At 39.3% G+C, this 16,476-nt stretch overlaps 1 protein-coding gene across 1 annotated transcript; it reads right to left on the minus strand.

The window, feature by feature from the left end:
* Positions 1-14,547: 14,547 nt before the first annotated feature.
* RB195_024801 (uncharacterized protein) lies at positions 14,548-15,030 on the minus strand (the record flags this gene model as incomplete). The annotated part of the gene is made up of 1 exon (XM_064212703.1): positions 14,548-15,030. The coding sequence occupies one exon, from the start codon at positions 15,028-15,030 to the stop codon at positions 14,548-14,550; it is 483 nt and encodes a 160-aa protein (XP_064068584.1).
* Between the last annotated feature and the right edge of the window lie 1,446 nt (positions 15,031-16,476).

The following is a 16,476-nucleotide window of genomic DNA, read 5'->3' on the forward strand; positions in this document are numbered from 1 at the left end:
GCAAGAGTGGAATCTCAATAACTTTCACGCCGTTATGAGGAGGAGAAACCCTAAGTGGGGACGACATAAGATTGTGCAGAATATGCACATTTGTTCCTATAAAAATAAGTCGTTTGATGAACAAAGATCAGTGACTGCCAGACACTTGCTATGAATTATTAACAACAGACTTTCACAATCATTACATAGGAAGCAAGAATAAAAATGAACGAAACGAGGTTTAGCATGGAAACATAGAGTTAATATAAAGATAGTGTTTCAGTTGTAGAATTGCCACCGAACAATTTTAAAGTTCAACTAGTTCGAAATTGTTTGCACGACACACATGTACAACACTAAAGTATATTATTTGCCCCACAATCAGACCAGAAAGTTGGATGGGATTTAGTATAACTTGGCTGACCGACCCGATTTTGAAATCGCTAAAATTGAGACGCACGAATCTGAGTGGTTGGCTTGAAAACCGCTGGGGATACTTTTGATCCACCCCAAAAGTCCAAGGATGACTTGAGCCATTTCTTGAGGAACCTTCCTGATCTGAATTAGAAGTCATTCACGTGATCCATCAATCAGCGACCACTGTTAAAGGCATCACCCCACGAATCTGGGGTGGTGCGGGTTTTAGGTGCTTTTGTGCCTATACGGGGTCGTAGATTATGGGGAGGAGGATGGTCCCATCGATTTCTTCCTGACTGCCGTAAAAAATGGCCCGGTAGATGCGGCACGTGCACAAGGCTGGCGCGCTCCAATCGAACATTTCGTGGAAAATAGCGCCCCGGAGCGCTCGAAGCCACATCTTTCGGGCCGTTTTTTGAGATGAGAAGAGATGAATGGAATCACCTTCCTCCCCATAATTTACGACCCCGTATAGGCATAACCTTCCTGAAACCTGCACCACCCCAGATTCGTGGAGTGATACCTTTAAGCTACACCAATCCAAGCATTAGGTGAGAATTTGGTGTAGCCGCTAGGTCAGTGGTCTAGGCTTGGGTTTGGAGTTCTGTCTTTCTTACTCTGGAGAGATCTGATCGATGAAAATGTTGATTGAATAGCTTATTTTAGGCTCTTAAGTAGGCAATTTTCCAAGTCATCAGTCAAGAAAGTCAGTTATAACCCTTGTGTACAGCTCATCAGAAATCAACAACACTGTATGTTGTATGCAACGCTGTATGTGACCTTTTTTGTGATTCGTGAAGCTTCCTCATGCATTGTAGGTATTGCATTCCCTTACATTTTACGTCTGTATTAGGGAAAATGGTGTGTGCAGTTCGGTTGTTCGTTCAGAGATCGAACCATTCAGCGATAATCTTCTAGAATATCATTTCAGGATGATAAGGCCCAAATCTACAATACCATGCATGAACATTGAAAAACACTCAACTCTTTGGACACTTCACGCTAACCATCAAAGACTGTCTAAAGCTTAATTTTTCGATCGCTTTTTTGAACTGAGAACAATTAGATGTGAAAGAATAGTTGTTCCTAGGGCGGAATTCGAAAAACTGATCACTTTTCCTTAAAATAAGAACGCAATTTGTTTGGCTCAAACCCCTGACTGTGTGACATCATAAAAGATGCCTTTAGTTTCCTCTATCAACCTCATAAAAGGTAGTATAAAAACTATCGAGCAGGGGAGAAACTCTTTGTAGTTACTGATAGACAAACTGCAGATAGAACGCAATGATTCCAAAACAAAAGCACAAAAATAATCTGAAAAAAGAAGTCGAGGAGATCGAAAGTGAAACGAAATTCACTGATATCATGACGATAGCAAATGAAATGATATTTTTGCTACAAGCAAGAGCTACAGAAGTAGCAAATCATGCTCACAAATTTGCAAGGAAGTTGGGAATAAAATTCTAGAAAACAACCAACAGTAACGCATCTTGAAGATGCAAACAATGGATCGCCACAAACGGGAAGTGCCAGAACGGGAACAGATCAAAATAATGACGAAACCTTCAGCCCAGATGACGTAATACAGAGGATCATTCTGATACTAGCAGAGATGCGATCGAAGAAGAGTTCATATGTAGAATTCTCAAACCAAGTCAAATGAAACTTCCTAGGTTTTGGGGAGATGAAGAAGAATTTCCAGAGTTCTGGACAGTCTATAAAACATTGGTGCATTAGAATAAAGTACTCAGTACAGTTGAGAAAATGCTTCTTCTCAAAGATAGTCTACGAGAAAGAGCAGAGATGTCTATTGAAAGGATACAACTAATTCCTACAAGTGAATGGTTGACACCACAAAGAAAAAATACGGTAACAAACATGTAAATAGAGCTATGATTGTGCAGAAATTAAACGATCTTCCATGTGCATAGAATAATGCCGAGAACTGCACCTATATTTTGGACCAAATAAGAATGTTGGTTAACCAAATGGTATCGGCGGGCCAGGATATACCGAGTACAAGATTCTATGTGAACAGAAAGAATCCTGGAGAAGTTCTCGCACAATATTGTGAAAAATCATGATATATAATAACAGGCTTACTCTATCACATGTGTGTGTTTGTGTGTGTGAGTCACGAAATGTGTGCGTGTGAGTCGCAAAATTCGAAAAGGGGGTAGAGCGGCAGGAGACATGGGTCCCACGATGTTGATTTGGTGCGCCGCCGCCAGATTGCGAAAAAAGGGAGTACGACGAGTCGAATTGGTGCGCCGGCGTGGTAGTGCGGTTAAAGGAGGAGACACACGTCCGCCGGCGTCGGACCGGTCCCTGTGCACGTTTCTTTTCACCTCTACGACACCTCGGTGTGTCTTTTTCCTTCCACGTTTGTCTCAGATTGGTTTTATACTTTCCTCGGAAAGTGGAAACACGAATGAAACCGGCTGCTTGAATAGTAGACAACAGTTTACATGATCTGACAAGGAACGTTATCTTTATCAGTACGCTGGTGCCATTCACGTCATTTTATGTTAAACATCATTCTTTGATAGCTATTGGTGAATACAGGAAGAAAATCCGTACTTTCAATAATGCTTCAAAATTGTGTCTATATCATGTTGGAATCGAAGGAGTGTTTGAAGCTTAACAATGCAGAATTCTGATACTACAGAAGATGTCACCATTAATTTTTGATTAATTTTGATTAAAGCCTGGAATCCGGCTTTAGCCGGACATTCAGACTGGTGTCCTTATATCTATCCAAGAATTGGATTATGTGAAAATAGGAAACATTATGGAGCAACTCGAAGGAGAGGTCAACGCTAAAGATAGTCTGCTGAATCAAGATTAAAAGGTCGTTCAGTACCGAAAACACAGAAATCAAAAGGAATCAAACTTCGCATAAGTCAGAGACAAGGAAAAATGATAGACAGTGCATTTTCAGTGACAGCTCTGAGCATTCTGCGCATAATTGCAGAACAGTAACAGATATCCAACAAAAAAACGAACGTTTAGATTAGCTTCGATCGCTGCTGGAAATGTTTCAACGACCAGTATAAAATTAATCAGTGTAATAGACAAAACTGTCCCCCCTGTGGAAGGATGCACCACCAAGGTTATGCTTTACAAGCACATCTGAAAATGTAACAAATCGATTGCGCTTCGGCAGCAATGCAGCAGCAAACAACAGAAGAATCCCAACTGGTGAAATAAGAGAGAGTAGTGCCGGATTGCGCACTCGCACCTCTAATGACGTTCGTCAACGAGGTCGAAATTTGAATATACATACTAAAGATCCAACTCAAAGCAAGTCTGCGTGAAAGTCAATTCTAACGACAACACCATGAAAGATCAGCAGTGCTCATGACTGCCGAAGCAAGCATGTGGAATAACAAAGCTGCCCATTATGGGCGAGTTTATTACTAATATTTTTTATATGTGGTGCGCAGAGAACTGCAATAAACGAACCCTACGTCTGCTCGATCAACAGTATCCTGCCTAATAACAGCAATGTTATCCTTGTTTCTAATCAACCCTGGTGGTGCGGAGACAAATACAAGTTTTGCTGAATTGTGTTTGATCAGGAATGCAGGTGATTCAAAAATGTTACGGAACAAATAAGTATACTCTTCCAGTTTTATCATTGCACCAGCCTGTAACCGTGAAGTTACGTCTCTACTCGAGAAACGAAGCGATAACGATAGTCGAAAAATGTGAGTGTCCAAAATTCTGCGCAGCGTCTTCAACAATCTTGATCTTCAAATAGAGCACTCTTAGAAAATCCACATTGTAGCCCGTTTGGCGCAGTTCACACTGTATCTATTGCCCCGTACTCTATTCTTGTAACAGTGATTGGTGTGGTGTGGTCCATATCCAAAAACCGAAAGCAAAGGGGCAAAAGAACTAATGTACAAGTTGTTTGGGAACATAATACGTTTAAACCACTTCCTCTAATGGCGAACACTTTTATATAGGTCACTTTGTCACGCTTTAGCAGTCAAAAGTGTCACAATGGACGTCAACGCGGTTACACAAGACACACCGCAGAAATGGTGTGCGCGTCAAGAAGCAAATGTGTCCTGACATTTGGATCAAGACCCAACTCTGTGTTGTTATGCTATACTTTTGTGCACAGTATCATGTATCCGTTGTGCAGACATTCAGCATTGTAAAGAGTTGTATTCTTAGCGGTCATCTTATCGAAATGACCGCCCACGAAGTTTGTTTATTTAACAACCGCCCACAACGGGCATTCTAGTGTCTTTGGTTCCTAATGGGCAGACCGTCTTCGTTCGTCTGTTAATGAATTATTACTTCCACTGAACCACCTCTACTCTGAGGCACTAACCTTATCGCTATACTAATTGTGCATAAAGAAGGAATCATATAATTCCTCCGCATCCACACATTTTGCTCCGGGCCACACAATTTAAAACATTGAAACCAGTGTTATGCCAAAGTTCACCGGATGATAGGTTTCAATACTGGCTCTTTCGATTGCAGCTTGTTGGTGGCGGCATCGTTCCATTGCAGCTTGTTAGCGTCGGCGTCCGGGAATCAACTACGAGCACTCATCTCGTTCAGGAGCTGCCACATCTTATTTTTCAAATGTGGCGGACTTCGACGGGGTAGGCCTACTGTGGAATTAGTACTCTTTTTTGAGTTTTTCATTTTTTAAATTCTAAATGTGATTATTACGATGTATGACTCGAGCTTGATTATTGCCTGTATTTGCAAATTATTTACGCAGTGATCTTGCGAAATAGGTTCAGTAGCAAGCACACCATTCTCCAAGTGAATTTGATTGTGCTGACTGTTAGCGACAGCGTTATTTTCGCTACCACTATTACCATTGTGGGTCCGGATGGGTATGTCAAACCAGTAGCTAAAGCTAATGTGGCGCAAGCTGTAAGGGCTATATGCCAGTGCAGGCTATTTTATGGTATTCATTAGTGGACCCAGATCAGGCAGATCAAAATTAAGTAATTAATTAAGTAGTAAATTAACTGTTCTTTGCATCTAGCTCTTGCACTTCTGCCTGCAAGAGCAAATTTCTCTTGCTCCTTGGATGGTACAAGAGCGTTCCTTGTAGATCAAAGGGAAACATTCTTGCTATGACGTGTGTCACATTTCTGATACTACAGAATAATCGAAGTCTAAAATAACTTAAACGGAAGTATTTGTTGGACCGCATTCAATGGGGAAAACGTGATTGTAGCACTGTACTGTAACCCACGAGTTTATAAATGACTTGCAAAGGAAATCAATTCTTGCGCCTTTGCCACAGCTGTAGCACCCTTTGACCCCACGAACCGAGATCTCACATGGTTGAATGATTATACACTCGGTGCCGCAAATAAGCAAATTGAATTCTATTGCGATTTATTCGAATTTAGACAATACTTTACTTACTTTACTAAATACTTTCTAACAGACTAGATTTAAAAATCTGTATTTAAATCAACCATTTAAATACTACAGCTTATATAAGAAGAGTGGAAAATAACGGTATAAAACTCAGTTGCAGCAAACTTTTACTCTTCTTCACAAGAAACACGATGCACAAGCTTTTTTTTCGCACCACTAGATGCGCCCAGACGTGATCCTGCGCAAAGAACATGTGTAACAAAATATACTTGAATAAGACTATACCAGAATTAGAAATGACCTCAAAGTATCCAGGATACATTGCATGTCAAGAAATGCCGATGTCAGCATGCTCATTCTTGCATCTTGCACAAGTACCAAGAAATAGATCAGTGTTCGAAACTGTGTGCTGCATGAAATGGACATCAATAGTGCACGTTGACATCGAAATAACCATATGTAATAGAGGCAGGGAAAAGTCGATAATTCTGAGACCTTATGTCACTCACAAGTACGATGAGCTATCGATTATTGCAGTTTCAAATAAAAAGCCACATTTTCCTTTGATGGACAGAAAACTATTGCCGAAAACGAGGTACTAATGTTGCCGAGTGATTTTAGTCTTCCTGTGGAATGCTAGTCATAACTCCAGGTGAAAGAAGAGTTTCCAAAGTGCAAAAATCGCTTGGTTTGTACCTGTGAGAATCTAAAGGCTCCCAAAGCATGCAAGTGCCCACTAGGTTCTCTTAGGAACCTCTGCAGAGATCACAAATGTACTTCCCACTAAAACTCCACTCACAGAAATAAGGTAAGAAGGAGGAAACGTGAACGCCTATGCTCACCAAAATGAAACCACTACTGGTCTTGAGTCAAGCCTTATGTCCAACAGTGCACATTACATCATAGAACAATTTTGTGACGTCACAATTGTAGAAATAAAAGGCTACTATAACTGCCTTGAGAGAGTTCAAGTAAAAGTCTCGTTCATAACAGGCATTAATGCTAGGACAACCCTCCATTGCGAATCTCAAGTGTTTTCCATCAAATGTGGGCCATCGAACAAAACTAAGTATACTTTGGAAGACTTGATCTACCTATCTTCAACCACTCCTAAAAGTTCTTAAAGAATACTGGAAATTGCCATTGGAACGCTAAGTACCTTGGAAATAACAAATGGGATCACATATGTACTGGGTCCCACCATCGTTATGCTATTGATATTTTTCCTTAATAAGCGTTCTAATTAAACTGTTTTGCACTTGTGCAGGTATGTCAAGATAATAGGGAGCTCTTCCTATTCTTGATGTGTTCGGGGAGTTCAAACATATATTATAATTATTTATTGTTACATGTTTGAGACATCAAAAGTGGGGAGGGGGAAGGAGGGGCTCGCACCAGCCGGGTGGCATGGCCGAGGAGACGAGACTGCTGTATCGTTGGCAGACTGCCTCTGACAACACCTGATGCATGTCAGTAGTCAGCGGCTGCATCCCGACATCTCCATTCCTTCAGTAAGCTCGTCCTCGAGCTGTATAAGACACGATGTAGAGAAGTAGTTGTTTCGACGAGTTGTACGACGGCATTTCGTAAGTAGTCGTATTTGACGTAGTAGACATCGGTGAACATGATCTTTAAATGAGTAAATGAGCTGATATGCTCCAGGGAGAGGATCCAGTGAACTTGGGTTAGTTTCGACTGTCACCTGCCCCAGAGTAATGAGACAGCTCGTCCTCGAGCTGTAGCAAATACGAAATTAGAGTAGGAGATGTGTGTATGTGAGAAATAGCTTTGTGACGACTCTCAAATGCGGGATGAGGCTGGTGGACGTATTCCGGTACGTTCGTATAGGTTGTCAGAGAGAACAAAAGATGCTAGCGTAGACATCTGTTGATCGTTATTACATAGGTGGGTTCAACAAAAAAGTACAGCGATAAGACGTGTGATTATATCTTCCTAATAAAGTGATTTCTGGAAGGTACAATTCTAATTTTCGGAATTGCTGCAATAATATGTGATAAAATTTAATATGCTAACATTTTGACAGTGAAGTAGGCGAAAAAAAATCCGTGTGTAACAAAATTTTATGTGATGTTTATAAAATACAAGCGAGTAAGTCATATGTTGAACTATTGCAGAGCACACAGGGTTGCGTTCAACATAAGGGCGTAATTTGGGAGGTGTGAGTGCTTTGTTTTTTAAGAAGGTTTTTTTTTGTTTCTTTGAAACGCCTATTCAAAGAAATCATGTAGTAGGTGTGACGCATAGGAGCGGCGGTAAATAGAAGAAAATTGAAACTTACGGTAGGGAATTTGCAACTACTTTTAATGGTAGCTGTTTCTTTTTTTTTAAATTCTTTTGCTGGAGAGGGTGAGTGCTGAAAGATTTACGTTTTAAGTAGAGACGGTGCGATCGTCGTAAGTTATGTTCTGAATCATCTGATGTTTCCTTTTGGATATTTGTTGGTGAATGTAGTATTTGTTTAGAGGTGGAAACATTAGCGGACGAAGAACGAGGAAAATAGATTTTCAATCTATTAATATGAATAAGTTGTCGTTCCTGTCGACCGATCAGATTGATGATGGTGACGAGAAATTTGTTCGACTATGAAAGGGCCTTTCCTTTTCAGGTTAGTGAATGAATTTGGGACGAATGGTATCGTCACGTTATAGAACAAGATCTCCAATGGAAACGTACTTAAAAAACCTTTGTTGTGAAAGTCGTAACCTGATTTGTATTTTGCTGTTTGTTTGGCAATTTGGTGTCCGACTTCGATTATTGTTGTTTGCAGGACAGCGCTGAATTGGTCTGCAAAGCTATCGGTGGTGTAAGACATGGTGGTTGGCAGTTGGTGGACGATATCACTCCACGTGATTGGATGTCTTCTATATGCAACGAAAAATGAGCTGTATCCTGTAGTGTCGTTTATGTTTGTGTTATAGGCAAGATAGGTTGGAGAAAGTCTGACCACAGATCTTTAGCATCTGAACAATATGCGGTGAGAGAATCTGCGATTACTTTTACCATTCTTTCGACTTGCACAATTGCTTTGTGGTTGTAACTTGTTGTTAATTTGTTAGATATTCCTAAGATCTTGTTAATCTGTGAGAATACCTCACTTGTATAATTAGAACCACGGTCAGATACAATTTCGTTAAGAATGCCGTGCTTGGCTATGACTTCGTTGATTAGTGCTTTCACTACAATATCTGTAGTTTGGTTAGGAATTGGAGTGCAGATTGCTAGTTTGCTAAATGCACAGATAGTTATGGAAATAAATTTGTTTCCATGAATACGTTGAGGAAGAGATCCAATGATATCCGTGTGGATACGTTCGAAAGGTCGTAAAGGAATTGGGAAGGTTCCCAATTCTTCACGTATAATGTGGCCTGAAGGAGTTTCGATTTTCTGGTAGATTGGACAACTACGTACAAATTTGGTGATTGAATGCCACATTTGTGGCCAAAAATATTTTGCTGAGATTGATTTATATGTTTTTCTAATTCCAAAATGGGATCCAATAAATTGATTTTCGTGAAAAGTATGAATGATTTCAGTTTGTAAATTTAGGTCAGGAATGATTAGTTGAGGTGTTCTATTGGATGTGTAATATAAACAATCATTGAAAAGAGAGTATTTATCCAATTTGTCCTGAAATTCGTTGGGGGGTTCCTCTAAATTTCCTTTGGGAAATTGAATTAAGTCATTATACTTTGTAAGGACTTGGGATTGTTGTATTTCTTCAAAGGAAGGGAACGAATTTAGCTGTACGGAATTCGTTTGTGTTACTGGATATCGGCTAAGAAAATCACATAGAGTGTTGTGTTTTCCTGCACGATATTCAATTTTAATATCGTACGCCTGCATTGTTATTTGGTATTTAGCAAGGCGTCCTACAAGGTCTGATCGATGCATTAAGGATTTTAATGGAGCATGATCGGTAACCAGAGTGGTTGTTGCGTCAGCTATGTATGGATAAAAGTGCTTGAGAGCAAATACTATAGCTAGTGCTTCAAGTTCAATCACTGCATAGTTTTTCTCATATTTTATGAGTGGGCGGCTGCAATATGCAATTGGGTGTTCTTTGCAAGTGTCGCGATCAACGTGCAAAAGACACGCACCTATACCGATAGTGGATGCGTCGGTATGAATGAGATGTGGGTTTCCTAGTTTAGGTGGTACTAGAACTGGTGCTTCAACTAAAGCATTTTTTAGGGTCAAAAACGCTTGTTCCTGCTCATCTGTCCATGAGAAAGAAGCATTTTTGATTAAGAGGTCGTTGAGTGGAGTGGCGATAATGGAAAATCTTGGAATAAAGAGGCGGAAATAGGATGCAGCGCCTAAAAATGATTTGACAGATTTATTGTCTGTTGGACGCGGGATATTTGCGATGCTTGCAACTTTGTCTGGGTTAGGTCGAGTGCCGTTTTTGCTAATTAGTACGCCAAGGTATTTTACTTCTGATTGGAAAAAGGAACATTTTCCGGTGTTAGTTTCATTCCGAAACTAGCAATGAGTTGAAAAAGTTCTTCTGAATCAAAAAAATGTTGACGTATTGAGTGACTAGCAATATGTCATCAATGTATGCGAAACAACACGCACGTAATTCGCGGATGAGGTTGTTTGCAACCCTTTGGAATGTACATGGGGCACCTTTTAAACCTTGAGCCATTACTGTAAACTAAAAAAGGCCTAAAAATAATGAGAAAGCGGTGCGTTCCTTATGTTTGCGTTCAAGAGGAATTTGAGAGAATCCACTCTTGAAATCTAGAACGCTGTAAATTTGTTTTCCACTGACTAGATCAATTATATCCTGAATATGTGGGATACAATAGGTTTCGTTTTCAGTTATGGCGTTAATTTGACGATAATCTACTGTGAATCCCCATTGATCTTTATTGGAGTCTTTTTAACAAAAACAATAGGAGATGCAAATTTACTTGTGTTTTGTTCGATAATATGAGTACGTAACATTGTCGTTCAACCGTCTATTTGTCGTTCAATTTCTTGTCTTTTTTTCTAAAGGGACGCGATATGGGCGTTGCTTGGGGAGTTTTGCGTGAGGGGTGAAGTTAATTTTGTGTGTTATAGGACCATTACAGTGTCCTAAATTTCCATCGGGTCCCACGAAACAGTGTTGGTAGTTTCGTAAGAGTGAGAAAAATTGAGTGATTTCGTGTTCCGTTAGGGAGGATTTGTTAATATAAACGAGTTTCTCAAGGGGAAATGTGTTGTTAGAAGGGAATAGTGGCATATTTTCACTAATGTCCGCTTTTGGTGGGATATATTTCTCAGATTGTTGGAGTGGTGTCTCTTGTTGTAAAAGAGTTTCTGCTTGATGGACTGAGAAAATTGTTGGCCATGTTGATTCTTTTCCTACATAATTAGCTGTTGCGATTAACCTGTTCTTTTGTAGAGAAATAGGGGCATGAGTTGTATTTGAAATTCGAAGGACAACGGTATTACTATTTGTAGTACGGGATAGCGTTTTTCCTACAGCTATTCCGTGGGGTAAAGTTAGTTTTCCCAGTCATGTGGAAAATATACAGTTAGTGTGCCGATAACAAGGTTATCTGAATGGGGCTTTAAAAAAGTTTCCTTCGTTAGATAAACTGGGATATCGAGTTCGGTAAGTTGCGGGTGATTTGGAAATATGATTTCAATTGAAGTATTGTCAAAAGAAATGAGTTTGTTCTTGTAATCAATAGAAACATTAGGAGCAAATTTCGCAATGGTTTCATTACCTAAGAGAAAATCTGTTGTACAGTTGTACTCCGATACCACAAAGCTGTTTACTTTCATAGATTTCTCATCTATGACTAAAGTGAGTGAAATTTGACCTATGAATTTTATAGGTGTACTATAGGCTGTTATACCTTCGGATAGTTCTGCTTTGTGAATGATTTCTTTCACAAGTTTTGCAGTGCTTTCAGATACTATTGTGATTGCCGGTCCTGTATCAAAAAGAGCTACTGTGTATAAAGAGTTGAGTTTGATGGGTATGAATATAGTTGACATAGAGTTGTGTTGTATGGAGTGAGCATTTGGGAGAAAATTTAGAAATGCGGGTTTTGGTTGTTGTGGCTGAAAAGTTTGTTGTTGTACATTTTCGTCGTGCAGTGTGGGGTAGTTGAGTTCAATTTTAACAGTATCATTATTTGGAGAGTGTTGAACTAAAGGATTTCGTTGCATAACTTTTACCCCTGGAGAAGAGGGTTCTGATGCAGATGGTTTATTCTTTTTCAATTTCATTTTAGTTACAAAAAGGCAAAGTGAGGTTGCTACAGCATTAAATATGATATAAAAGATTGTACGAACTGTTGAAAACTGAATGTATAAAACACCAAAAAGTATGAAAACTAGTGAGATGAGGATTATGATTACAATGGTTTTGACTAAAGTGTGTAATCCGAGAGAATGTACTATCTTGTCTTTTCCATTCGAAGAATTTCGGATGCTTTAGATTCTATATACGATATTGTATTGACTGCTTCTTGTTCAAGTTCATTTGATATTAAATTCATAGGCTCGTCACGGTTTTCGATTTTACCATGTTTTATGGAAAGTTGATTCTCCGAAATGAGTCTATTTTTTATAAGGTATATATCCGTAGATAATCGACCCAGGTCAGAGTGGAAAATTGGTGGTGAATTAAATACAAAATCCTGGGTTGTCACATCGTGTGGAAGGTTAGTGTGAATATGAGATACTTGTGTATAACCAGAGGGGGATTTGTAATGGTTTGTACCATCTTTATAAATTCCAAAAGGTAGGTGTCCACAGTGGGCTTTTGGGCTAGATGCAGTTAAGTCAATTGTTCCCGGTTGCGCAAAGTAAATAGATTTTAATATGCGCACCGGTGTGAAGAGGTAACAATTACCATTAGTGTTATGATCTAGATAGATCTCATCGGCTTGCACTGATTTGCACTTAGAGATCATCAAAAAATCTCCTGCTGGAAGTGCGAAGATATCGTTTCTATTCAGTAAGATACGGGCTGCACTAGTGGGATTTATTTGTGCTATGCTTTTAATTGCCTGTATTTTAAAGTTATGTAAGGAGCATATTTGGTCAAAGAGGAAGTTAAAATCGCGTCTTATGGTTTCTTCAAGTTTTATTTTTAAAAATTGCAGTTTGGCATTTAATTCGAAATGTCTTTGATCTTGACGTTGTGCATGCGTTAATGAATAATCATTATTTGATGGAGTAAAATCAGGTTCGGTTTGCAAAGCAATATGTTTTGCAACGGCAGATGGATCGTTAGTAAGATTTCTGTGAGGGAGTCGGTTTTTAGGGCTACGGAAAATACTTGAAAGTAGTTTAAAACCGAGATGAGCGGTAGAGCGTGGTGGTCGAGGAAATAATTTGTAACGAAATGGTTTCACTGAAGGTGAGACGGGATCTAATAATTCAAAAACATTGTTGATAAAAGAAACGTGATCATCGTTGGGAAGTTTGTATGCGAACATGTTTGTGAAATTTTGAGTTTTTGTGACTTTGCCTTGTTATATGGTGTTGAACAGATGAAGTATTTTTGATGCGTTAAAGTGTTTTTGGTTAATTTCTTCAACTGTGTTTGGGTGTGCAGAGAAAATTGTTTGAGGGTTGAGGTTGTCTATCTCGGGAAGTGAGACGGAAACTCCATTATCCATTGGAATAGAATTTGGATAAAGACACCATGCTGCTTTCTGGGACTGGCTAAAGGTTATATTTTTGTAGGTAAGAGCAGTTTGAATACTATCGATGACTATATGTGAGGGTGTAACAAACGCCTTCCGCTGCTTTTACGAGTTTGCAAGCGAAGGGTTTTTGAGATGAAAGTTTCCAGATCACAGTACCATGGGTCAGTTGGCACTATGTGTCGTTTATATGGCAACTAGCCATATCTCCAAATTGACTGACAATGTTATTTCCATCGTATGCGGCGATGTCACCTTTTTCCACATATACATTAGTTGTATATGAGCATTTCTCTCCGAAAAACCATGAATAAGAATAATGGATATTATTTTCTGATCCATATGCATTGGAAAAGAGTTGTTTCAAAGGCACGTCCATGAATTTTTCTGTATTGCTCAATGAATGACAAAGTGAGGGCTCTACTGGGGTCATGTACTCCTCATCATTATTACCTGAAAAGGATATGTGCAAATATGATGAAGCGCATATTTTCCTTGTTTTGTTAAAACAATGGAAGGCTGGCAAGAGGAACGATTCAGTTCGTTCTACGAAGAGAATTGCTGTTGTAACAATGATGCTTGAAGAGTTAAGGGAATGAGAACATGACGTGGCTTCGCGGTAAGCTACTGGCCATCCCGACTTTCCTGCTGCACAGAGTTGATAACCGTGCAAAGTAGCGAGGGAAGAAGGGAGAAATATGTAGGCAAGTACAAGGACGAAAAGTATGTTAGAACATGTAGGAATTCCAGTTGAGAAATTGGCAGAAATGGAATTTACGTTTCTGTTTCTGCGAAAGCAAGTTTGTGGGTTAGGTGCGAAACGGTTGGGGGGTGAAGTAGATCGAAATCATTGATTTTGAGAAAATTATTTAGTACGATATCTTTGGTCGAAGTTCTGACGCGAGGAAGAGGCAAAATGTACGTGGCGATTGTTATCATTGTGGTAATAACTCTTTTTGTTATAGGGGGATCGATAGCGTGTATTATTGTGTGGAGAACGGTAGTTTCGTGAATATTGCGGAAAGCGTTTGCGATGTGGAGATTGGTTTGGTCTAGAGATTCTACTGATTATTAGTTAGCTATTAGTTCTTTGCTGTTAGAAGGCGAGGGATCAGGACTTGTTAGGTTGAAGATACGTTCCGCTTGTAAGCAATTGGTTGTAATCCGAGGGAAAGGGACCGAGCAGTTTGAGTTTTTGCTTGATGGTGGATAGAAGACCGTTGGTAAAAATGGCTGTTTGAAGGAAATCACATTTTTCCTTATAGTCATTATTTGGATATGCGTCCAAAATGTTTCGTCGTATTCTGTTGGAAAATACAATAGGAGATTCGGACGGATCCATTTTCATGTCCATAAGTTTTTCTCGAGCTAAATCAAGATGATGTTCTGTGGAGAAGTGTTGTTGTAATTTAGAAACAGCACATCGCCAATCTTGCTTTTCGAGATTAGTTATACTATCAAAAACTGCTTTAGCTACTCCTTTCAAATGAGCTGGTAGACGACGAACCATTGTATGTTCGGTTAAGCCCATGATATTGCCTATTGGTGACAAGGACGATGTGTCCCTCTTGTTTGGTGAGCTGTGGCTAACCATGCACAGTGAAAGGGCGGAAGTGCTTAGTGATTTGAGGAAAACATTTTTCAGAGATACAATTAAATCGGCAGTATTTTGCGGGTTCTCCAATGTTGGAGAATTACGCGCAGAATTGGAAGAGAAGGGTTGCCGATGCCCAACCTGACAAGTTGTAGCTTAACAAAACTTCTTTTTCTTTTTGTTGTGTATCGGTTATTTGTTTGATGAATAACCTTTGTTAATAAATAGTGTGTTGTTTGCATCGCATAAGATTGGGAGGTACGGTGGTGTATTAATTAGTGAGATATCTCTTCAAGAGAAAGGACTTGCATGTAGTTGCATCATTTATTGCGCGCGTCTATTTGGGTCATTAGCGTCTGTGTTTTGCTATAGTGTGCCTACGAGGTTTTTAGATGGAACCTTTATTTGCCTGACGTTTCGGCTTTTTCGCCGTCTTCAGAGGCCTAAATAGAGGATGACTGGAACAATGCTACGTTTATCCCGCCAAGTGCCACCCTGGGTGGTGTGACGCTAATGACCCAAACAAGCCGAAACGTCAGGCAAATAAAGGTTCCATCTAAAAACCTCGTAGGCACACTATAGCAAAACACAGACAGAATATGCCGAGGTTTCAAGACAAAAGAACATTCGAACTACTCATTAGCGTCTATTCTAATGTGGAGGCGAAACTTGGAGGGGCTGTTGCAGTGCTCATTTTTGATTAATTACTGGTGCCGCCTAAGATTAAAATGAGAACAGCTGCATGTTTATACGAAATTAATTTTGGTGTGCATCCGTTGTAAATTCGCAGGGCTGCTGCACTATAGTTAGCTTTCCTTTAGATTAATATCCATGCCTACTCGTTGTAACAATTGTGATTTCGCGGAGCAACGTGTAAGGTTGGCGCGGAGAGATTAGCCGATTCTAATGCGTCTTCAATCTCTGTTTATTGCTTACGCAGTGCTCAAGTGCGGAGATATTATAGGTGCCGTATTTTGATTGGCCGGTCATTTGCGAACAAGTCCAGAAGAGGGAATATAAACTATGAAGAAATAAAAACAAATTAAACAGATAACAATTAATAAACTGCCATCTGAAAACAATTGAAATGCTATATTATCTATTTTCGCGCATATATTGCCTAAACTAACATATAAACTTGGACTTACAGTTGGAAGACATGTAAGCAGTTACATATATGTTATTAGGCGTGAGAATAACCAGAATAACTATATATATATATATATATATATATATATATATATATATATAATTAGACTTAAGAATTTTGAAGAAACATGAATATAAATATAGTGCATATACTAACATATATATCTGGGATTACAGTGCATTCGCAAAACATGTAACCAGTTATATGTTGTAGCACTAGACTTGTAACAGGAGGAACAGGAATAAACAAATTATGTAGTAATTTAGCGCAAAAAAAAGCAAATAATCTTGCTCAAA

This window comes from Necator americanus, chromosome X (genome assembly GCF_031761385.1).
Source record: "Necator americanus strain Aroian chromosome X, whole genome shotgun sequence".
Classification (NCBI taxonomy): domain Eukaryota; kingdom Metazoa; phylum Nematoda; class Chromadorea; order Rhabditida; family Ancylostomatidae; genus Necator; species Necator americanus.